This window comes from Anser brachyrhynchus (genome assembly GCF_964034855.1).
Source record: "Anser brachyrhynchus genome assembly, chromosome: 13".
In the NCBI taxonomy this organism is placed as follows: Eukaryota; Metazoa; Chordata; class Aves; order Anseriformes; family Anatidae; genus Anser; species Anser brachyrhynchus.
The window spans coordinates 17,471,401-17,494,533 of NC_137708.1; the positions used below are offsets into that span (position 1 = coordinate 17,471,401).

Here is a 23,133-nt window from a genome sequence, read left to right on the forward strand (position 1 = left end):
GCAGGATATTAAAGCTCTCTAGCATTATGCCCTCAAATCTCTGAGTTTTCTGTTTCCTAAGGGTGGCAGCTCTGGCCTCATTTAGATCCTTGCAGCTTTGACAGCTTGGCACACATACATGAAATGTCTTAGCCATGTAAGTGGAATAAAACTATCTGTAAAAATCCGTCAAGGCTACGCTCGCAGGAGATTTGCACTACGGCAGAGAAGTACTTGAAGTGGAATACGCATGGTGGTGATATCCTGAGATTTACATATAAAATATCAGAATCGTGAATATGCACAAGTCCAGTGGTTAAGCTTACGGCTTACAACCAAAACACTGGAGTCAGCTACACTCTGTCAGTTATGTACAGGGAACTGTTAACAAATGGCAGTTAGAATTTAAAACCTTTAATAAAGTCTAAATAATAAAACAGGTTTCAGATACTTTTTCCTCTTTAAAGGTGTTTAATATGATTATAACATTGGAATGAACTTCACTTATATTGACAAGTACTTATTTCTTCCAGCTGTAATAAAGCGGGGCACAATTTCATAAAGACTATTTCTTGAGCTAAGATGTGTAATTATTAAATGGTCCTATAAAAAGGATGGAATCAACTCTGAATGCTAAATAATCCACATGCCAAGGGGAGACGGACACCTGTATTTCAAATGGGAACATTGATGATTCCACTTACAGCATGCATCAGACTAAATGAAAGTGTCTCCAGAGTTGTGGAAATCAAACTGAAACCAGAAGTCAGGCTAGAGGTTATAGAAAAGTGACAATATCCTACTCAGTCGTAATTTGTAATCAACAATATGAGAAGGTAAAGAACACAAGGAAGGGAGTGCTTCACTGAAGTATATTAAGAGAAAATTAATGGGAAGAAATTTGAGAAAAAAAATGGGAAAATAGGACAAGTTTGTGAGGGGAAGAAAAGAGAAACCTTCCCTCAGACTGATATAAAATTAGTTTTGACAAATATAATGTGTTGAAAGGCGCAGTCCTGATTTGGAGATAGTTACTGTTACACTTATTTCTTGAAAAATATTAACTCCTATTATTCCTAAGACCTTACCTTTAAGGGCAGAGCAGCTACACACATTTGAGGTGCAGTGTGAATTACATTTTGCAGACAAATAACGAGTGTAAATGAACTATATACTGAAATGTATGATTGCGTTACAAAAGTGTCTTTTAGGCTTTCTTCTTAAAAATATGTTTCTGTTAACCTCACTACATAGACTGAAGCACAAAAACAGATTTTCCACTATGACTTCTCCTGTGTTTTTTAATGGTAAACAGCTTACATGTTATATTACTATATTGTTGGCTATTTTACAAGTTATTTAAAACGTATCATATTATTTGTATTACAAATATCACAGGGCTACAGAACTATCCAACATCCTAACTAGAATGCCAACCACTGAAAAAGATTGTTTAACTTCTCATTTTATATCCACAAACACCCTAATTACCAGTGACTAATGATTTGAAGTATTTCCATTTTTGTTGATTCAAACACTTGAACAGAGCTGGATAGCGTTAACACTATGCTAAGCATATATCTCTTGAAAAATTGTGCCCCATTACAACGTCTCGAAGACCGGCGAGAAAAAAATAACCCAACCAAAATTAGTAATTAAAAAATCCACATCTCAATGAAATATTATGAAGTCACACCGATAGCATATACAGTATCATATATAATCAGCAGCATGGCATTTCTTTAATATTATGGGGCTGATGATGGTTTCAGCTTGCTAAGAGGCAATGAAGAATAATTTGATGACTCACTCATGTTTCTGAGGATTCCTTGAGCTTTAAATGCCTCAAGCATTAACAGCTTCACTATGCTGTTAATAAAGAGGCTCACAAAGTAGTACCATGAATTTTCCTCAAATAAGGATAGTTTGTTTATGCTTTCCTTCTGTTGTTCTTCAATAGTTTTTTTTTTTTAAATAAGTAATATAGAACAGCTAATTATTTAAACATACACTGAGGATCAGCATCAATATATGAACATTATATACTGTATGAACCTAAAAATAAATTCTCCTGTTTGTTAGTACTGAAAGCAGTGACTAGAGCAGATGGCTAGTCTACAGTGTTAAATGAAAAAATGGAAAATAACACTCCATTTACTCTTAAATGATAGAACATGAAAATAATTTTTTTCATATCAGCACATTTTCCAATAGAGCCTCACTGAGAAAGGAATTGCAAATGTATGTAATGCAATGCATTGAAAAGTAATCAGAGCATTCATTTAACAGCAAACACTGAATTCATTACCAGCTTGATAAGAGACTCAGTCCTGCAACACATGCTAACATAACTGTATCTTTAAAGATATAATCTGCAACTGTGTTTTTGTATCAGCATGAGAGAGGATTTTTAAGCACAGATCTACAGGGAGGGGAAAAACACTCATTAAAGCTCTTGCATGAATTAGTCTCACCAGAAGGCAAATTCTTGTAATTGTCGCAGGGAATTTAATAGGGCTGTGGTGTCTATGGAATGCTGTATGAAAGCTGCTAATAAAGATCGAGGAGCGAATTAATTCATGCATTTAGCCAACAGCCAGCAGTGCTGGTTTGATGAGTACTAAGATGCTCTAATCCTTGCAGCTTCTGGGAAATAGCAGGGGCACCATCACACCCCTCAGCGTATCCCATGTTAGGGGATTTCCAGGTGCTAAAGGTATGTCTGGCAAAGGCTGTGGGGAATTCCAGCATTTCAGAGAGAAGGCATCCAACTGATGCAAGCAAAAGCTGCCTATCAGAAAGGTCCACTGGGACCTACTGACACCTGAGGTAACTGACTACAAACGCTGATGGTTTATTTCCTCTTGAACATACCTAATGGCTTAAAAAAGGAAGATGTTATCTTTGCTGTTTGTGTAGTCAGGATAAAATCAGACCTAAACTCATCAGGATGAACCCCATCACAGAACTATCCAGTAGATGGCAGTTAACATAACAAGTTTTGTGGAGCCACAAACCTATCTGTTCTGTCAACAGAACAGTTCCTTATAGCTCAAGGAAAGAGCTCCTGAACAGCTTAGGGCAGAAGCAGTATCCTGTATTTACATGAAGTCACAGTGGGAATGCCTGCAGGTTTTACATACATCAGTTACGCTTGTGTTCAGCACGATCAGCGGCCCTGTTTGTGCAGAGGGCTGCAGAGGGCAGGATCACCAGCATGACCTAGGAGGTGAGGACGGGGCTTGTACAAGCCATAGGGAGAGAAGGCTGAGGGATGATGCAATTGCTGTCTTCAAGTAGAGAGTTTCCTCTTTCTCAAGAAATTGCTATTTCCCTTCCATTTTTTCATCTTTAGCATGGAACACAGAAATACAAAATACTTTTATATTTCATGCCCCATCAAATCCTTTCCTATCGCTTTGATACCAAGTCCAACATCAGCACATGCAGAGTTGCACACACAAACCAGTTGTCATTAAACTGACCACATAGATTCAAGATAGGAACAACAGAAGTACACTTCCTATGCAAGTATGATAATCACTGAGAAGAAAACATATACTTTCAGTCTACACTACACACTTTGTCTTTCTGTACTAAGAAATGACTTTCAGAGACTAAGGGCAGTATTGGAGAAAATATTTAGAAGTATTGTTGCTGGTTTTGCCTATACCATAAATGAATTTGTCTTCTCAGCTCTCCCCATCTCTGTGTTATCTTCCTTCCCCTGCATTTAATATATTTTCTTGTCCCCAGGGGACTGGAAGTATTAACTTTAAATACAAAGCAGATAGTTAAAGTCTGATATATTGACATTAATTACTGGCCATGCAGTGTCACCTAATTAACAGTTTGAATTTTAGAAGTTTCAGTGCTTGGTTAAAAATAAGCATTCAGAGAACTGTAACTAGGATACAGTACAATTTACATGTGTTTGAAATTTAAGTCTTGACAGTTAACAAACCTAAAGTCAAAGAAAAAAAATACACCAAACTTGACCTGACTGTATGAATGTCAAGAAGATGGAATGTAATACGTCAGCTTATTAATCCCATAAAACAGTCTTTTTATAAATAATACTATGCCTGGTATACAACTCCTGATTTTCCCGGAAAATGGATAGAGCTTGGTTCTGCTTCAATGTCTAGACACATGGTGATTAAGTTAGGCTTCCGATTAAATAATCTCTGACTTCTACTAACATATGGCCTGGATAGCACCATGTTATAACATGTCCCTCTCCACCTAAGAGAAGTCAACTGTTTTTCCTCTGAACTTCATTAGGCAGGGCTGGCACAGCACCGGGATCTTAGAAGATGCTTCCTCAGACAGCAGTGGTACAGGCATGTGAGATTCTGGCCTAGAGGAGGCAGCAATGGGATTAGCATCAAAAACTCGTCCAACAGTATGTTCTTGAAGGAAAAACCTTAGACATGAACCCAGTTGTGTATTTTCTCCCTTATGTGACACACTTGTTGAAGTCAGTAATGAACTTTTCACTGAATTCAGTGTAAGTGTGATTGCTCTTCAATTGTTACAGGTATTGTAGTTCACTTGCATTCTGGTACCAACTCAAGGTCCCTCCTAGGAAGGAGGGAATGCCAAGTGGGTCAGGTGTTTTAATAAACTATTATTAGTCCCTGTCTTAACAAGTTTATGCATATTAATTTAGAGACAAAACGGGCATAGTTAAAAGGACAAATGTTTAAGGTATTAGAAATTTAGTTAGCATACGTCTGCTGGAAAGCTGCCATGATGCTTTGATAGGACACCAGCACAGAACCTGCCATCCTCTGAGCTTTATGGCACTAAAACGGGTTCCAGCACTCTGTGTGGACACCTGTGCTGGTATTGGAGTTTCTGCAGTTATAATGCCCATTTTTTCAGACTAGTGGTCTGTCCTCCCAACTAGCTCTTGCCCATATCCTCATTCCACAAGTTATCATCTTCATAGTCTGTAGTTTCCCAACAGATACGCTCTTTAGTTAAGTAATAAAGCACAAAAGTGTTAAAATTTGCCTCCAAGCATATTGCAAAATGCTTCTTACTCTGGCTCACCTTTTGTTTAGTGTCTCTGTGTTTTGCTAGCCTAGATGGTCTGCTGCTTGACACTTCAGCAGCAATTCCTCTCAGTTTGATGGGAAATAGTCAAACCAGAGCGCAGGAAATATTGCCATTTTTTTCGGTTTTGTCTCTAGAACAGCTGCTACAGGTAAATTCTTCCCTCCTCTTCCCCTGTCAAACAGAATAAAAAAATTACATAAATTTCCCAAATATATATATATATCAAATGACAAAAGAGGATGAATTGTTTCTGAAGCCTCACTTCTGGTAATAAAAAAAGAAAGAAAGATTCACATAAATCTAACAATTGGGCCTTTGTATTCAGGAGAAATTCACAGCTACAGATTCAGACTTGGCTAAATCATACCTCTTCTGTGAACCTGCTACTATCCATTTCTACAATAGCTTCCAGTTTCCCATCCCTCAGTTTGTCTTTCAGCTTGTTATCTCTCTGGGGTGTTGCTCATCTTTAATAAAGTCAAGAGTCTTGCAGTCACCTCCTAGTGAACTGAACAGACTAATACTCCAATTCCCACAATTGAAAGTTTTGTCTGTAATTTAAGATTAGGTTCCGTTTTCATACTGAATTTCGCTGATATTCAGAGAAATGCATTTGTAGGTACATTAGGCAAAAGTGAATATACATAAATGTTTATTGCAGCAGATGGCTACACAGACTGCTGCAGTCATTCCACCTTCTCATCAGTTTTGTCTTCTGTTCTCTCTGTGCTACATTTTTAAGTAAGCCACAATCCCACAGTAAGTTCTTGTTAAGTGTTGTTTTAACTCTGCAGAGTTCCTGCAGGTTTGGTTCTCAGTTAAATAGATTGACAAGTTAATTAAGATGTGCCAAGGCTTTGATTTTTTTTTTTAATCCTCTTCTCCTAACAGACATCTGCCTACAAAATTACTGATATACATCCCTTAATTATTGCAGAATCAAAATGTGCAAGTCAAATGAGGGATGTGTGTTTGTGCCTCTTTGTTTAAGGCTCTGCCAGCACTTCCATTACCAGCACCACTGTCAGGAGTTCACAAATTCATTGTTTAGAAAACATCCTGCCTGAAACTTTGCACGTGAAACATGAGCACAGCAGTTTTTTGCCCTACTGAAAAGTAGTTTACAAAGCCTAGGGTGAGTGTTTATAGACGAAATGATGAAAACCGTCATTTCTGTGTCAGCTTAGTTCAGAATCCCTCATAATTTTCCTCACTTATAGGTCATAGGCAGCATATAGGGCAGGTGAGGAAACTATTTGCTTATATCAGGAAAAGTGCAGCCAGCAGGACCAGGGAGGTGATCATACCCCTGTACTCTGCTCTAGTGAGGCTGCACCTCGAGTGCTGTATTTGGCTTTGGGCCCCTCAGTACAAGAAGGACATCGAGGCCCAGGAACATGGCCAGAGAAGGGCTACGAAGCTGGTGAAGGGCCTGGGACACAAGTCCTGTGAGGAGCGGCTGAGGGCACTGGGGGTGTTTGGTCTGGAGAAGAGGAGGCTCAGGGCAGACCTCATTGCTCTCTACAAGTACCTGAAAGGAAGGTGGGGGGAGCTGGGGGTCGGCCTCTTCTCACAGGTAACTAGTGATAGGACTAGAGGGAATGGCCCCGAGTTGCGCTGGGGAGGTTCAGGTTGGAAATGAGGAGAAATTTCTTCTCAGAAAGAGCAGTCAGGCATTGGGACGGGTTGCCCAGGGAGGTGGTGGCATCACTGTCCCTGGGGGTGTTCAAGGAAAGGCTGGACGTGGTGCTTGGGGACATGGGTTAGTGGTGACATTGGTGGTAGGGGCATGGTTGGACCACATGATCTTGGAGAGCTTTCCCAACCCTAATGGTTCTGTGATTCTACAGTTCTATGAAAGCACACTACATTGTATGACATTTCATGATCTTCGGTATGGAGCAGCACCTGTGTAACGATGTGAAGCAGCAGAGGCTAAACCAGTTTACTCCAGTATATTTGGGGTTAAAATCACCAAATAGCCCTTTAACACGCTCCGAACAGGCCAGCGGGGACACCGCGGAGGTAAAGGCAGGGCTGCCGAGGGGCAGAGGAGCCCCAGCCCCACTCCAGGGGCAGCCATCACCCCACAGCTACCCAACCCGAGGGCCGGGCAGCGGCGTGGGGCCTGCTCGGGCCCCACACGGGGCTTGAGGGACGAGATCGTGAAGGGAAAGAACCGTGAGGAGGCCATGACGGGAGGACGGCGGGCGGCGGAGGGATAGCCTCCCCTGAAGGACTCCCCATTCGCCTCAGCCGAGGCCACGCCGCCACCAGCGCCCCCCCGCGCCGCTCCCCGCCGCTTGAGCGGCAGCGCGGGCGTCCATTAGGGCGGCGGCGCTCCCCCGCGGCCCGCCCCTCGGCGGCGCAAGCCGGGGGCCGGCGCTGAGCACGCGTGGCTGCCGGTGGGGCCGGGGCCCGGCGCATGGAGGCGATGCCCTGCCGCAACCAGCGCCTCGGCCCCGCGCCCGGCCCGCAGGACGAGCAGCAGCCGCCGGTGGTGTTGGCGGCGGCGGCGGGCGGCGGCTGCTCGCGGTTGATCCGCTTCGCGGAACCCGATGAGGGCGGCGAGAGCAGCCCCAGCCCGGATAGCAGCAGCAGCAGCAATAACAACGGGGGGGTGCTGGTGGAAGTGCGCAGCCCCGCGGCGGAGATCGGGGCGCAGCTGAAGCTGCTGCCGATGAACGACCAGATCCGGGAGCTGCAGACCATCATCAGGGACAAGTGAGCGCCGGGAGGCCGCGCGGCGGGGCCTGGCGAGAAACCGGCGGGCGGCGGGGAGCGAGCGAGGGAGGGACGGGCGGCTCCGGCCGCGCTGGGGCGCTGGGGGGCGCTGAGAGGAACGGGCAGGGCTGAGGGGGGCACCGAGGGGCTGAGGGGGGTGTTGGGGGGCAGAGGGGGGCTGGAGGGGACTGAGAGGGGTGGGGGGGGCTGGGGGACGCGGCCCCAGGTGGGGAGGGGAGAGGGACCTGAGGGGAGCCCCCCTCACCGGCAGCCCGTGACAGAGACACCGTAAAGTCAGAGAGTGGCTCGGGTTGGAAGGGACCTCAAAAACCATCTAGTTCTAGCCATGGAGAGCGCCCAGATTGGATCCGGGAGTGATACAGCGCAGAGGAGGGTTTTGCTGAGGGGCCCTTACCTCCTTAGGACGCTGCCCTTTCTGAAGGCGCTGTTTTCCGTGCTTGTCGCTTTCTGTCACCAAGTCAGTGCTGCCACCACACCTGGTGGGACACGCAGCTGTCATCCTGCTTCTGCAGCTCTTCGGGGCAAAAATCTCCATGAGATTGGGCCCTGCTGCTGAGCACCTCCGACACGAGGTGCTTGAGGCAAAGGGAAGCAGCAGGTCTCGCATCGCACCTCATGTCAGGAGCTCTCCTCCCACCCGTCCTGTTGGTGTCTGATTGTTCTGCACGTGGAAGGTGATACTACAGCGTGTTAAATTTAGCGTGCAATGTAACACAAACGTATGTAGAGGGCATCCATTGAAAGCACAATTTGCCTCCTGTGATGCGAGAAGCCCCAGCAGATACAGAGGTGGGGAACAGTTTGTCAGTGGAGTGTTCCAGGTTCCCAATAAACCTTTCCTGTCCTGCAACACACGGGCTTCCAACATCTGCAGTAACCAGTTTGATTCTTCCCCTTATTTCTTCTCTGTTCTATCTGCATAGGCTATGTTTTGGTATTTCCCAGCTCTTGAGTACTTAACTTTGCAACTGCAATACCACTAACATATTTTTATGTAGAACTAATCATCAAAGACAATACCTATGTTAATTGTGCTGGCTTAGATGTGCCTTGTTACCTTAAATTAGGGATTTTTGACTCTTCAAAGCGTTGTGGAAAAAGCTGATCTCATTGCAGGCAGGAGCACACGGAGCTAGTGCTGGCTTGCTGCAAGGAGGGCAGTTGTGGCAAGACCACACAAAAGATCTCTGCAGGTAAGAATGTCTTCTGGCAGCCTTCCTGCAGAGCAGAAAGGGAAGTTTTACGTGGGCCAAGCAGAGAGACAGTGAGGCAATCCAAACTCTGCTTGTTGCATGGCCTACAGAAGGGTTTAAGGTTAGTGAAAAGGAAATAACATGTGGCTTTGATATCTAGGTAAATACTAGCAATGTAGTTACTGTACCCACCTAGGTATTTTTATTATTGTTGCAAGTAAATTTTTAAGTCTTGCAAATATATTGAACAAGTTTCTGGGTGTATTGAATTTAACCAGAAAACAGCGGCTGATATTTTAACTCTGAGGAGATGTGTTTTTTTTTTAGAGTTGCATCAGGCCATTGCACAAGACTCTAGTAAGGCGAGGTGTAGAGTAAGCCTTGGAAATAATGAATCGCTCCTAGCAGCTGCAGTGCCAGCGCACCACGCTTTATTCTAAACGTGGCACTGCCCTAGCAGTGGGGATGTAGCCGTCGCTTCCAAGCTCCCTTCCTGCCCAGCGAGGAAAGCTGGACAGCAGGCTGCTCAGAAAGGCTTTGTGTGTAACAACGGCAAGGAAACACTGTTTTTATATTCTGGCTCAGAAAGGCAGTGGCATTTCAGTGAAGAAAAGGCCTCAGATGGGCCTACTTTAATGCCCGTGGTTCAGAAAGATGGTAAAATGTGTGCTCAGCTGCACAGGTGCGAGTATTTCTTATGCAGGGGTTAGAAACTGTTGCAGTGACCTTTCCTTGAGCAGGTGTGTGTTCTGCCTTACGAGGACTCTGTCCAACTGTGCCATTCCAACCAAGTGCTAAAAGAAGCTCTTCATAAGAAGTTTCATAGTTATGAATAAGGCGCTACGGCTAAGAGGAGTTAATGGTCAAAAAATCTGATTTAAACTGACAAAGGGATGTGTTTGTATACAATGGAGAAGAGGGAAAAGCTGTGTCGCTACAGGGCAGTTAGATACCATTAGTGTAGCTCTGTGTCTGGAGTAGAAAAGGACAGGCAGTCCCACAGCTGGGCAAGTTCAAGGGGGGCATTGGGATTACTTAATGCTCGTGAACACAGATGTTCCAGGTACAGCAATCATGGAAAGGGCAGAAATTACAAAGCAAGCTGCTGGGAGAAACACCAAAAGGAGGAGAAAACAGTCAGTTTGGGGCTATTCCTGTGCAGTGAGGAAGGGATAGTCATTCTTGGTGCGGTGCAAGCTCGAATCAGGCATGTTTACATCAGCCTAAGGATGGACAGGCTGGATGCAGAAGACCTTAGGGACTCTGTGTTGCCCATAGAATGAGCCGCACAGAGAAGTGGAAAGGAATTCAGGATTCAGAGGAATGCAACACAGCCTTTCAATTGGAATAACTGTCCAGTAAAAAACAAGACAAAAACCACCTTCATGTTGCTGGTCTCACGTCCTGTGGCAGGTTCAGAGATGGCTAACTGAATCAGCAGTGAGCATTTCATAGGCTAAAATTACAGTTTATGTACTTAGTTTCATTTTATGTAGCTGTAACTGCAGTTAATGAGGTCTGCGAGCCAGAATTAGGGAGGCAGAGAGGTGGCCTCGGCTTGTGTGCGTGGGTGCACGTTTTCCCCTGGCTCGCTCAGTTCTGGAGCCTTGTCTGTGCCAAATGGGTGGGCAGGTGCCTGCTGACACTGTCGGGCGTGAATTCTGAGTCCTCTCTTAAACTGATGAGTTTAAGTACAGAGTGCCCGGGAGCAGACAGTCAGGGCCTCTTCTGAGGAGGGTGTGACCTCGCAGTGGTGTCTGGCCTGCACAGGTTGGAACCAGCGATCTGGAAGCTGAAATGAATAGTGTGGCAATGTGCAGCCCAGAGTGCTGGTTTCTGCGGGAGGAAATTCATTAGCTCAGATGGGTAGTGCCATCTGAACTCCCAGTTTAACAACAGACGTGATTTAAATGTAGGTATTTAAGGGTTGTTGTGTCTTTTATGTGAGATCATTGTGCTGTGTTCTGCTGCGGCTTCTTATTCCCCAGGGAGCGGAGCGGACGGCACAGCAGTGCAGACAGCAGAGCAGACAGCAGAGCAGCAGGACGCGCAGTCCTGACTGCTATACAGAGTGTGATGATTCAACAGCGTGCCACTCAGCCGTGATGAGCAGAGATGGCTTTGCTGCGGGCAGGCAGGTTGGGATCCCTTTCACATAGCACCCCCCATAGTGGCACTGAAATACCGAGTACGTACACACACGGCTCTGGTCCTCCCTCAGAGAGAGGATGTGCTCCTGTTCTCAGCTGCATCAGTGCCCATTAATGGCACCAGGTTCCAGTGCCTACACTTCTTATAAAGGTCTTTTATGAACTCTGTTTGGGGAAGCAGCTTTTTTCCAGCCTTGCCTTCACAGCACCCTGCTGTCTCTGGGGGAGTTCTCTTGCAAGGTGAATGGGAGAAACAGGAATTACCGAAGTGTGTCAGACCACGACCTGCCTCCAGCCTTGGCAGTGGTTGGAACCAGTCCCAGTTACTTTATTAAGAAGTTTGTAGTCTGCTGTAGATCATGACTTTGTATCCTTGTATCTGATTTTTAAGGTGAGCAGTTCCAGCGTTTTCACATGAACCTTTTTTTCCTGGCCCCTAGAAATTAATTTTCTCGTGATGTGGGGCTTGAAATCCGGTGACAGCTTTCCAGCTGAAGGTGTGCACAAGATCTGTCATTTTCAGTATTATTATTATTTGTCTCTAATTTTTATGCATGCCACCACTATTGTCCTCCATCCCCTTAAAAACCAGACAGAATTGACCAAGGGTGTTCTGTGAACAGAGTGTAAAAACATCAGCCTCCCTGTGTGAGGACAGAGTAGTTCATTTAAAGCCTCGTAATCTGTATTAATAGCCCACAGTATTCACTCTAAACTTTTATTGCTTTGCAATCAAAACCAGAGTCGTGACATGGTCAGGTTTGTCTTACCCCCTTTCATGAAATATGGGTAAGTTTTCTGACATGCTGTGCTCTAGTCTGGAAAAACCTAAGAATACACCACCTACACATTGTGCTACTTACTGTCATATTTTTTTTTTTATATTTGCACACACCACAGTTGGGAATATGAATCCCTTTAAAAATCTTAACAAAATCAGTTTGTGTGATTGCAAGCTTGTTTCTTGGTTATTTGATGGGGCTTTCTTCAGTTCTGGTTTTCTGATTAACATCAAAGTAGCAGAACATTAAGAATATCCTGTCATTGCTAGAAAGAGCAAAAAACAAACAGCATTTTGAATAACAAATACTGTAGTGCTAGCACAAGGAAAGAAATCAGATTAGGCTGCTAGTCTTTTAAAACCTCATTTTCTTAATGTGGCAAGGTGATACTAGTAGTACAGGGAGCAGGCAGACACACATCCTGACTTCCACTCTTGTAAATAGAAGATGTTGCAGAACCTTGGGGATTAAGTGCAAAACTATCTGTGGTATTTCAAGAGACATCCAGAGAATCTTAGCTTGAAGATGAGAGAGGGCTGTGCCTAGTGTGATTAACAGAAAGTTTCACTGAAAGTGACCTGCCTGTGATGGTGATTCCTTGTCAGAGGATTTTTAAGGCTAACATGCTGGAAAGGTCGTCTCCTTAGCTGGAAGTTTGTCCTACTTCTGTGCGGTGAGAGTTGGTCTTGACCCGGGAAGCCAGGTGTTCCAACCTGGCATTACGACTGCAGCTGTCAACGTGGCACGTTCGCACAGCATGGAGCAGGAAGAGGTGAGCTTACCCTTCCTGTCTTCTGGACGGGCCACCAGCCAGCAGGCGTGGTAGCAAAAAGTTCCTCCGAAGCCAGGAGAGAGGGTTTTCACAGCGCTGCTTGCTTACCCCTGCGCATTTTAGGCTCAGGCTCACTAGGCTTATCACACTGTGAATGAGTTTCAGATAAGATACGATATCCTGCTTGTCAGGTGCATTGGGTCAGTCTCAGCGCTTGGGACCTGCTTCATCATTGTCCTGTGGTTCGATTGACTTAAGAACGGGCAAAGCAAAGCTCTCCTGCTTACAGCTGTAGAGAACCTACCAGGCTGGCACAGGTCAGAGCTGCTGAGGTGTTTTGGAAGCAAGCTGGCATGGTGGTACAATGGAAAGCCTACAGAATATCCTGCTGGTGTTTTCGTGCTTCAGTTGCTACGTGTGCAGTGCAGCGACATGGCCAGTGGTAAGAGACAAAGCCCCGTGTGAGCTCACTGCACCTCGGGCTTCTCCACCCGGTACAAAATACACACGGTAGGATCTCTGGGGGATAAAGTTGGAATGTGGCAGACCTTTCTCCAAACTGCCTCTGGAAAATATTGTCCTTCGTGTAACATTATATTTAAGCAATGTTCTTAATTGTTCCCCAATTTAAAATAGAAATTGTTACCTTTTTCAGGACAGCCAGTAGAGGAGACTTCGTATTTTCTGCTGATCGTCTGGTAGGTGAAGAATTTCTTCTTCTTGAAGTTGTGCTGTGTAATTCTTTTATAAAATGGTCTTGTGAGCTACAATGTTAGTGTGAGGGCAACTTTTCTAAACAAAGGAAATTGCTGTTTGACAGCAACTTTCTGTATAGGGATTCTGTTCTTTGTTACAGTATTTTCATCTCAAAGGGTTCCAGAAACTAAGTTATTATCAAATACTTCAGTACAGTGAGAAGTAGCAACATGAGAATGCAATTTAAAAACAGATGCACAGAGGCTGTAGATAATTTAGTGTTAGTTTGAAACAGTACTTTTGATCTTGTCAACAATTTCTTACAGTCTAGATGTCAACGACTGATTGCGTGCAGAGCACCTCCTGACACTTGTTGTGTGGTAGATGAGCAGCTCTGGGTGCATCCACCCTGGGAACGGGCTTTTAACCATGTGGTAGTTGCTAGCAGGGACAAAGCAATTTGAAACTCACACATTCTGGTAAGTCAGGACAAGGGCTGGTGGGAATGCAGCAGTTATCTCACGTAAATTGAATGCTTAAAGAAGCCCACAACACTTGCTACCACAAGTGTACTGGATACGCCCCTGTATTCAAGAGGGTGTTTCCTATTTGAGACTCCAGATTCGTTACTGAGGAAAGCCTTTCCTTCTCCCTCTAACAAATATCAGTCCAGAGAGCATTCAGTCACCGGCGCTATTTGCTAAACCAGCCAGGTGTTCTGTGATGAGCCCAGTCTTAATCCATGCCTGATGCAGGCTTGCTCAGGGCTTACATACGACCCCGACCTGACGTGTGACTGCAGTGCTTTTTATCTCTGCAGCTTGTTCCACTTTCCCCGCTGCTTTTCCCTTCTCGAGAATGTTTCTGCCTCTTCCGTTCTCTAGGATCGGTGAAAGCCTGAGCCAACAAAACTCATCACTGTTACTGTTGGGTCAAGTTACCGACTGCAGTGTCCCTCTTTGCCTTCATAAGGGACAGGCAGAAAGCCACAGTCCCACCTTCTTTCTGTGCCGGCAGTGCTCAGCAGATGTAACGTCCTTCACAGCGCTGGACAAGTGGGAACAGCACAGGAAGCATCCACAGCCTGTGCTAAACCAGCTCAGCTGTGGGTCGTTCTTCCTGGTTTTTTTTTTTTTTTTGTGGTTTCAGCTTTTCACATGCTTAAATGTGTAGATGAGATTCAGACAGCCAACATCAGCAACCCCACATACTTACAGGGTGCAGGTCTCCAGTCCAGAGTCAGGCCCCTTCCTGAACAGCACTCCTCTCTGGTTAATATTCTTATTTTACCTTGTAGCAGCTTCCTGTCTTGTCAGGAGCATTCCTTCCTATCAACTTCTTCGAACTAAAGCGAAGCAATAAAGATTCCTGTTCTGTACTTGAAAAATGAGATAGATAATGGCTATCCTGTTACAGACAGGAGAACCCTTACAGGTCCCAGCTGTACTTCAGCACCACTAATTAGTGTGACGGGCCTCCCCCACGTACCTTCTCACTCTGTTTGGAGGTGGTTTGCTGGTCTGCTTTTCATTTTGTAAGAGGAATATTATGAGAAACAGTGTGTGACTGTCCCATTTTCTGTATGGTATCACAGTTGGACATGGGACGTGGGCTCTAGTAGATGTACAGACACTGTTAAGACGTGCTGTGTGTTTTTCATCTGACTAGCAGACAGCTGATTAATGACACGATGCAGTCTGAAAACAAGAAACAAATGCATGGAGTTGTAGAGTAGCAAAACCTCGTTGCAGAGAGAAAATGAGAATGGAGTTAAGCTTGCCACTAGTTTGGCAGTTAATAGTGGCAAGTATCTTGTAAGGTCACAATAGGAAGAAGGTTCAAGGAGGGATGTGATGAATTGATAGTGGTACAGGTTTTCCATCTGGCAGTTTGTTTCTCACAGAAGGGGATGACAAAAGAAATGTTCAAAGATATTTGTGGAAGAAGGGAGTTAAGAGGTGGTAAAGGTTAGCAGAACATTCCCGAAAGCGACTGCTGGTGGTGTGGTCCTGCAGCTGCAAGATGGGGGGCTGAAATCATGAATAAGATGACAAACCATCTTGTGTCTGGGAAGGAGAAGAGGCAGGCGTGGGAAGTAAGCCTCTAGCACAAGAAAGGATTGATCGTTACGACTCGCGGTAGTAGATATCTGAACAGATAGACCAGAAAGTGCTAGGGAGAGCAAGCTGAGAACCAGCAGCAGAGAACTCTGCAAAAGGCTCACGGTGAGCCCTTGTACATGTGCTGCCATGCACATGAAAGGAGACTTTCACTGATGGCACCTTGCAGCTTTTCTGCAGAATTAGTGAGGAGCTCACCAAGCCCCAGGCATTTGTACTGAGACAGCCTGAGAATTATTTTAGGGAGCCCTGCTTGGTAGGCAGCACTGGATAAATTGGGTTCAGTCGAGCTGCATGCAGCCAGGTGGGCACTACAGCAGCTTGTTGTGGGCCCAGAGCCCAGGTAAGTGACAGGAAGAGGGGACATCTCCCAGAGAGACACCAGGCATCGTGTGCCTTGAGTTTGGGCAAGGACCAAGCACAGTTGCCTTGCAGCCTGGACTCAGGCAGGGGTTTGTCATCTACACAGCACTGCCCCGCAGCCTCAGCCGACAAGTAGGGTGAAGATAACGTTGGTCACTCTGGAATTTAGAATAGAAAAGTTGGAAGGGACTTTCAAAGATCATCTAGTCCAAGTGATTTTCTAAAAATTAATTTTTAATCTATTTACATTCTAGTTTATCGGCATTTCATTGCTTCACCTCTTTCCAAACTGCAGGCAGGCACAAGAGTTGTGACATGCAGCCACTCAGGATTACAGTTATCTGCTCAGGTGTCTCTAGAAGGGCTCTCCCTTTTCAAGGTTTGTCTGCTCAGAGACACGCCATCCCTCACTGCACCTCGGCTGGCTTCCTTAGCAATTGCACCTCTTGTAAATGAGAGTGCTGGCAGCTGCTTTCTCTAGGTGCCTCTATCCCAATTTCTCTGTTCATGGACCCTGAAGGACTGGTCCAACCTGATTTCTTCAGTGGTATTTGAGACTGGTAAGGAGACTTGATCCATGTGTTTAATTGGCTGAGAAAGGGTAGGGTCACTAACATCTTAACATCCTCAAAACACTTACGTGGTAGTTAGCTACAACTCCTCAGACTCGTATTAGCTGTGGCTTTTCCTAGCAGTGCTAACACACCTCATGCTACTGACGGTTCAAAGCAAACAGCATTTCCCTTGCTTACTGCAGAGGTAACCTTAAACATGTAACTGTAATAAATGAGCACACTGACTATATAATTTTGCATATCAGCATATATGCATAACCTAAAACTTCAGCAGAAGTCTGTGAGCCGTGACAGTTTAACTAGGCCTGCTAGAACTTAATATTGTTAGCTCGCTCCCTCCCTCCTCCCAAAACCTTGTCAAAGAGGGACTTTAGTTTACTAACTCCTAATGCAGTCTGTGTGCGTGCTAGGAACTGGGGCAGGATGGAAGAACAGAAAAACCTTCCAGCCTGCCCTGCTTCTGGAGTGTCTGAAGTGAGCTCAGCCCCAGGGGCAGTCACCTCATTTCTGCCATTATACAGTGACTTTTGCTTAATAGGTTTCATCTTTGGCTTGGCAGTAGCTTTCCTTGAGCAGTCCTGGCCTTTGAATCTTTGGCCCACCAGCAGAGAGAATTTTGTATATCTGCAATACCCAGAGCATCTTTCCTGGGCAGTCATTCTGGGCTGAGATGGATGCATTTCGTACCTTCACCTGGGGTACAGCACAGGTTTCCTGCCCTTTGGAGAGACGTGTGACACGCCAGCCACATCTCCAGGAGCGATGTCCCCAGTGCAGCTGGGCCATCTGCACCCTGTGAACATGCAGGGGCTGAGCGGAGTGTGTGGAGCAATCAGAGCTGCCAGGTGCCAGGAGAAGGGGGTGATAAAGAGACTTGTAGATCCACTGACACGTCTTGGGGCGCTGGGTGGTGTGTTTACAGCGCTGCAGCTCCTGCGGCTGTTCTGGGCAGCCCTGCTGCAGCTTCTTCTTGGAAATACAGATGTTAAAACAGGCCTTAGGGCCTAGCTGATGGGGAACTGAAAGAAGGGGAATTTTCCTTTTTTTCTCACTGATATTTTCTGTCAGCAACATAAAGTTAACCATGGGTGGTTCACTTGTTGAGAAACATTTGTCTCTGCTGGCTTTACCTGCCAGACAGAAGTTAAGCCAGCTTTATGAAGGCATTGTAGATGTACCCCTGCCCCCGTTCTGTTTTTTATTGCCTTCATTTGGTGTGTGGACAAAACATACACATTGCCCTATAAAAGGCCTTTAAAGTCTATCCCTAACTACTAGTAAAAGAGGATGTTCTTGGCTGTTAGGTGTTCACCTAGTACTTGCAGAAACTCCTAACATTTAGTATCTTATCTGGCTAGATAACAAACCCCTTTAAGCTGCTTTCTCTGGTTCTACAGATCAGACTTGTGGTTGAAGAGGGACTGAACCAACTGCCATACACGGAATGCACGGTGACCACGCCAACAGGTACGTGGGAAACTACTCCGCCAGGTAGGACTGGAAGTGGAAGCTGAATTAATATAACAATGTGGAACTGGTACAAGAGGCTGGAACAACGTAACATTCAGGCTAGAGTACAGAGTTAAGGTCCCCTCAAGGGATTAAAAAAAAAAAGCTAAAAGATGTGTGATGACAGGACTGAGCAGAACACAGTCACAGAGGTGTCACCTTACAACGGTTTTAAATTGGTCATGCAAAACTGTGATAAAAACTTTAGCAGTGTATGTGCAAGATCAACTTACTTGCCCCTATCACACCATCGAATTAAAACTGATGACATTTCACGTGCCCGTTACAGAAAAAAGTGCTCAGCACAAGGAGTTTTGTCATGCCAGCGTAAATCTGCCTCTGTTGCAACCGTGAGTGATGGTAAGCAGGAAATAAAAAGTGGCTGTGTTGACGTTAGAGGAAACCCACTGCAGTACTTCTGGTTTGCTCCTATTAACCGTAAAAGATATGTAAGGTTGCATGGGTTACTCAGAGGTAGTGTAGCTGCTGCTCAGTGCATCAGCCATGTCTGGGGAACCTCAAGCACACCCAGGGCATCTGCAGTACCCCTGCAGGACAGGCACCAGCTGAGTCCTCCTCCCCTTGAGGATTTTGCTGGCATTTTCTGCAGCCTGAGAGCAGCTCTGTACATCCTCTCATTCACTCTACCCCTCTGCCCTTCACCGTAAATCATCTGTATGTCTTTACCCTACTTTTAGTTACAGAAAAGATGGCCTGAAAACACTTGGTGCTGAAGCTAGCTGGAGTTTAGGAAGGCGCTCAGGCGCCACAGTCACTTACCTTTGCTCGCTTTTAACTAAAACAGCAGCTACTTCTTGAGGCCTGGCTTCACATCAGTCCCAGGTCAGTTGGTGAGGGGTGGTTTGATGGCTGTCGGCTGTCTGCGTTACCCAGTTTGTCTGGCAGGTCCCCTGCGAGTAATGCGCTCCCGAAGCTCTGCAGTTGTTTCTCAGTGAGCCACTCGCCTGCCTGTGGGGAACGAACGCCTTGGGCCTGGCCCTCTGGGCACACGTTGCTGTGGTGCACAGGCTGTTGTCTGCTGTTACTGCTAGCCCTGCTGTCAGGGCGTCAGCCCTTTCACCCTTACCCGTGCCCAAGGAGGGAGCTAAAATGGCCTCAGATGCGCTCATCCAACAGGGAGTGTGCCCTGAGAACACAGACACTTACCTACCAATTGTTGCTTATTTGTACTTAACTCTTTCCCTCCAAGCATTTGCAAGCTGCCGTCAGCACAGACGATTTGTACTTTCAGAAGCAGAATGTCCCTCGAGGCCAGCAATGAAATGCCCTCTCGGCTCTCCTTTAAAAGGAGCCTTTGGCCTTTTTTTCAGCCAGGCAGGAGAATATGAAAAGCCCATAAAAACACTGCCACATATTCTTCTCTGCAGTGGTACTGGGCAAGTTCAGGTTAGATCTGAAGAACTACGAGTGGGCTTATCTTGCTTTGCTGCCTTTGAATTCATAACCTTGAACTCACAGTACTGGCGATCTCTCTTTCGTACACATACCCTTGCCCACATCTGTTCTTCAGTGATCAGGAACGCAATTAGAGTAGCATTACATTTTGGTTATGCCTCTTCACCTGCAGCACTGGAGTGCATTTACTTGGTTACTTAGGGCACGTACCATTTATCTTTATTTTGGATAACATCCTTCATCTAAAATAATGACCTGAATGTTCGAGTTATAAAACATACAGACAGGATCACACCTGTGCCGCTCTTCTGAAGTAACCGTTACGAGTAAGTTCTTTCATGGTTCTGGTCCCGTTCCCATGGCTTGTTTGAGGAGTGCAGGATGTGGCGTGCAGGTGGGGCCACGCCTCCTGTTGAGACATGCCGAGCTCAGCACCGGTCCCTGGGTCTGCAGGGGAATCTTGTTTCCATTCACACCAGGATCACTTAAAACAGGATGGGACAGGCGAGCGATCCCTGCCACTGACCCTTGGTTTCTTTCCTTTTTTAGGATACAAGTACGAAGGAGTGAAATTTGAAAAGGGAAACTGTGGAGTGAGCATAATGAGAAGCGGTAGGCAGTTTTTGGTTGTTGAATAGGTGTGAATTAAATGCTTTTGAAACCAGTAACCAGCTTCCTTCTGAAAACGTGCAACAAACTTCCCTACAGCAAAGGTTTCCCCCCTGACTGCTAGCTGACATTCTGTAATCAAGGATACCTAAGAAAGAATGGCAAGTAATACGTTTCTTCAACATCTCAGCAAATAGCAGCAGCAGACTTCATCTGACCTCTTCTTTAACAACCATTAACTCTGAGAGGCCAGGCCAACTCTCCTTCCTCGTTTGCCACTAGTTTTTCCTCCTCAAAGATAGCTCTCCAAATAAACCATGCTCCGTGGTGCTAGAGGCAGTACTCTTTTGTCCAAAACTATGTCAAGCTTTTTATGATATAAAATCCAGCGGCTCCGCAGCTTCATGTACTATGTTTTTTTACCACGGTGTGGCTATGCAGAGCTCAAAGTTTTTTTTCAAACCACATATGAATTATGATATTATTTGTTTTGATATTTCTATTTCTCTCCTTTGAAAACTTGCTTAGCACTAGAACCTGGGAACACAAATACCTGCGAGCCAAATGACACAGAGTAGGCTTGTTTTTCTGTCTAAACAGAGATAACGAAAATAGCTTAAGGTCTTTTTGAAACTTGAAAGCAAGGAAAAAAAAGCTCCTTTCGAGAACTATTCATCAACACAGTATTGGGACAGTCTATTTAATTGTAACAGCTTCTTGTTGTGCTCTTTGTTATCACGTATTTTTTTTTTTTTTTTGCTCATTTTGAGGCGAAGCAATGGAACAAGGTTTACGGGATTGCTGTCGATCGATCCGCATTGGAAAAATCCTGATACAGAGCGATGAGGAGACTCAAAGAGCAAAAGTATACTATGCTAAGTTTCCCCCAGACATTTACAGGAGAAAAGTTCTTCTTATGTACCCAATACTAAGTAAGTGTCTGTATTATTTACGGTGACTGTTCTGTATTTAAATTAAAGCTTCTGAATTTCAGGGGCTTTTGTTAGATTTTGGCTTGATTTAGGTGACATAGTAGGAACTTGATCAGGCTGCGCCAGAATGTACATCAGTCAGCCCACATCAGTGTGAACGCAGAGCAGATCTCTTGGGTTTGGCTGCACTTGTGAGAAAGGTAGATGCGTTCAATTCCAATGGCAAAATTTTTAAAAAATGAACTTATATGAGAAAAGACTTCAAATAGTATTTTCACTATTAAAAGACTTTTTGAGAAATAATCCTAAAGTAAATTATTTTAAAGTTAAATGCAATTAAAACCACAAAATATATCATTGTGGTAAGGACTTTGTCAGGATGAAAGAAATTTTCCAGCCTAAGATGTAATTCTGGTTCTGCACATGGAGCTCTTAATTGCTAACTTATTATTTTAGATGAGTTTTCTTGCCTCAGGGCTTTAATAAAATCCACTGACTTCAGTGTTTAAAACCTGGCAGAGTCGGCTATTTGGGTGTAAAGATTAAATTCCTTCATCAGGAGACAAACATTTTCAATAATTAACATTTGCCGAGGTGACAGTCGACCAGTGGGGACAGGACAGTATCGTCGTTCAGCCCCACACCAGGATTGGTGCAGGTAGCCCCGGCTGGCTTAGGAAGAGTTCTTCCAGCAGGAAAACAAAAATCTCACTTTTTCCCCTTTTAGGTACTGGTAATACTGTAATTGAGGCTGTCAAAGTTCTTATAGAACATGGTGTGCAACCAAGTGTCATTATCCTGCTAAGCCTATTCTCCACACCGCATGGTAAGTCGAGGGGCTGTGCGGGGGGCAGAGGTGCTTGCACCTGTCGTTCAGTGGGGAAGGCGTCCGGCAGTCCCGCGCTCCAGGCAGCTGTGAAGAGCTCCTGCCTTGCGAATAAGGACACCAGCAGCACTCTGCTCAGGAAGGATTTTTTTCCCCTCTGAATTTTGAAACTGAGAGCGAACACTGGCATGTGTGGCATGGGCAGGGGAGAAGGATAGCAGAACGAAAAGGGCCTGTTACCCGTAACGGCAAAACTGCAACTGGTGAAGCATTCCTATAAGCAGGAATAGGTAAAGAAAATGCTTCAACGGCGCACAGAGCACTGTAAGTCTTCCCTGTTGCTCCAGAGCACAGCAGCCCATGGTCAGCCACCAACTAACACCAGTTCTACAGAAAGCATGATGTAAAATAAGCTACAGAACTGGACTGTCTGCACGTTAAAGATCTTTAAATTTAAAAGATGACCCTAAAAAGGAGTATCTGTTTCTCTAAGTAGGAAAATGGATCTTGTGGGTTTTAAAAATTGGCCGTGGCAGAAATCACTATCAAAAAATCAACCATGCTGTAGAGAGTTATTTCTGGCAGTCAGTAACGAAAATAATGATTGAATTAATTAGTGAATAGATTAGTTTGGGAAGTTAAATGTATGGTGGAGAAAAGAAAAATCCCAGTAAGAAAACCCAATCCACTGAATTCTGGAAGTTTTTCCTTACATGCAGGCAGATAAGCCAGAAATGAGGCAGAAGAACAGAGACAGGCTCACCTACAGAGTTCTGCTTACCTTGCTGTAACACGTGGTGCTGAAATACAGCTGCGGTGCGGCGCTGATTTCTTTGAGTTCTCTTCTCTCTCTCCAAAGGTGCCAAATCGATCATCCAGGAATTCCCAGAGATCACAATTTTAACTACAGAAGTTCATCCTGTTGCGCCAACACACTTTGGACAGAAGTATTTTGGAACGGACTGACGCACTTGGAACAAAGCGATATGACTGTATGATAGTACAAACGAGGTTTTTTTCTACATTTTATTATTATTTGTAGCAGAGTTGGTTGAGGGCATGTTTAAAAAATCTTTTTGGCCAAAGGCGGAAATACTTGACCTAGATTTCTTCTGGTTGGTTACTGCCTGAACACTGAACCAAGCACAGTAACAAAGCACTCTGAATCATTGCAAAGTCAAGCATCTTCATGTTGTACTCGTATAAACTGCTACACTCTCTGCTTTAATTTATTTATTCTTCCATAGCCTGTTTTGTGGCTGCTTGCAAAAGCGAAATAAAACAACTAAATCATGAAGGTGTGTCCTTCATTTCTAGTGCTGACGTTGACATCGCTCCAGGTTAGGCAGCACAGCCACTCTTACTAATTCCAGTACAACAGGTGCACTCGGTAGCAGCCACA

General features: G+C 45.0%; 1 protein-coding gene across 1 annotated transcript; it reads left to right on the forward strand.

The window, feature by feature from the left end:
- Positions 1 to 7,304: 7,304 nt before the first annotated feature.
- Positions 7,305 to 23,028, forward strand: UPRT (uracil phosphoribosyltransferase homolog). Its single transcript, XM_080553945.1, has 7 exons — positions 7,305 to 7,767; positions 13,341 to 13,383; positions 17,837 to 17,906; positions 19,914 to 19,976; positions 20,744 to 20,905; positions 21,633 to 21,731; positions 22,591 to 23,028. Exons 1-7 carry the CDS (start codon positions 7,469 to 7,471, stop codon positions 22,695 to 22,697), a joined length of 843 nt encoding a protein of 280 aa, XP_080410071.1. The 5' UTR covers positions 7,305 to 7,468; the 3' UTR covers positions 22,698 to 23,028.
- The last annotated feature ends 105 nt before the right edge of the window (positions 23,029 to 23,133 follow it).

Coding starts and splice junctions, on each gene's coding strand:
- UPRT (XM_080553945.1), top strand. CDS start 7,469: ATGGAGGCGATGCCCTGCCGCAACCAGCGCCTCGGCCCCGCGCCCGGC. Junction 7,768..13,340: donor CAGACCATCATCAGGGACAA/GTGAGCGCCGGG, acceptor TACCTTTTTCAG/GACAGCCAGTAGAGGAGACT. Junction 13,384..17,836: donor TATTTTCTGCTGATCGTCTG/GTAGGTGAAGAA, acceptor CTGGTTCTACAG/ATCAGACTTGTGGTTGAAGA.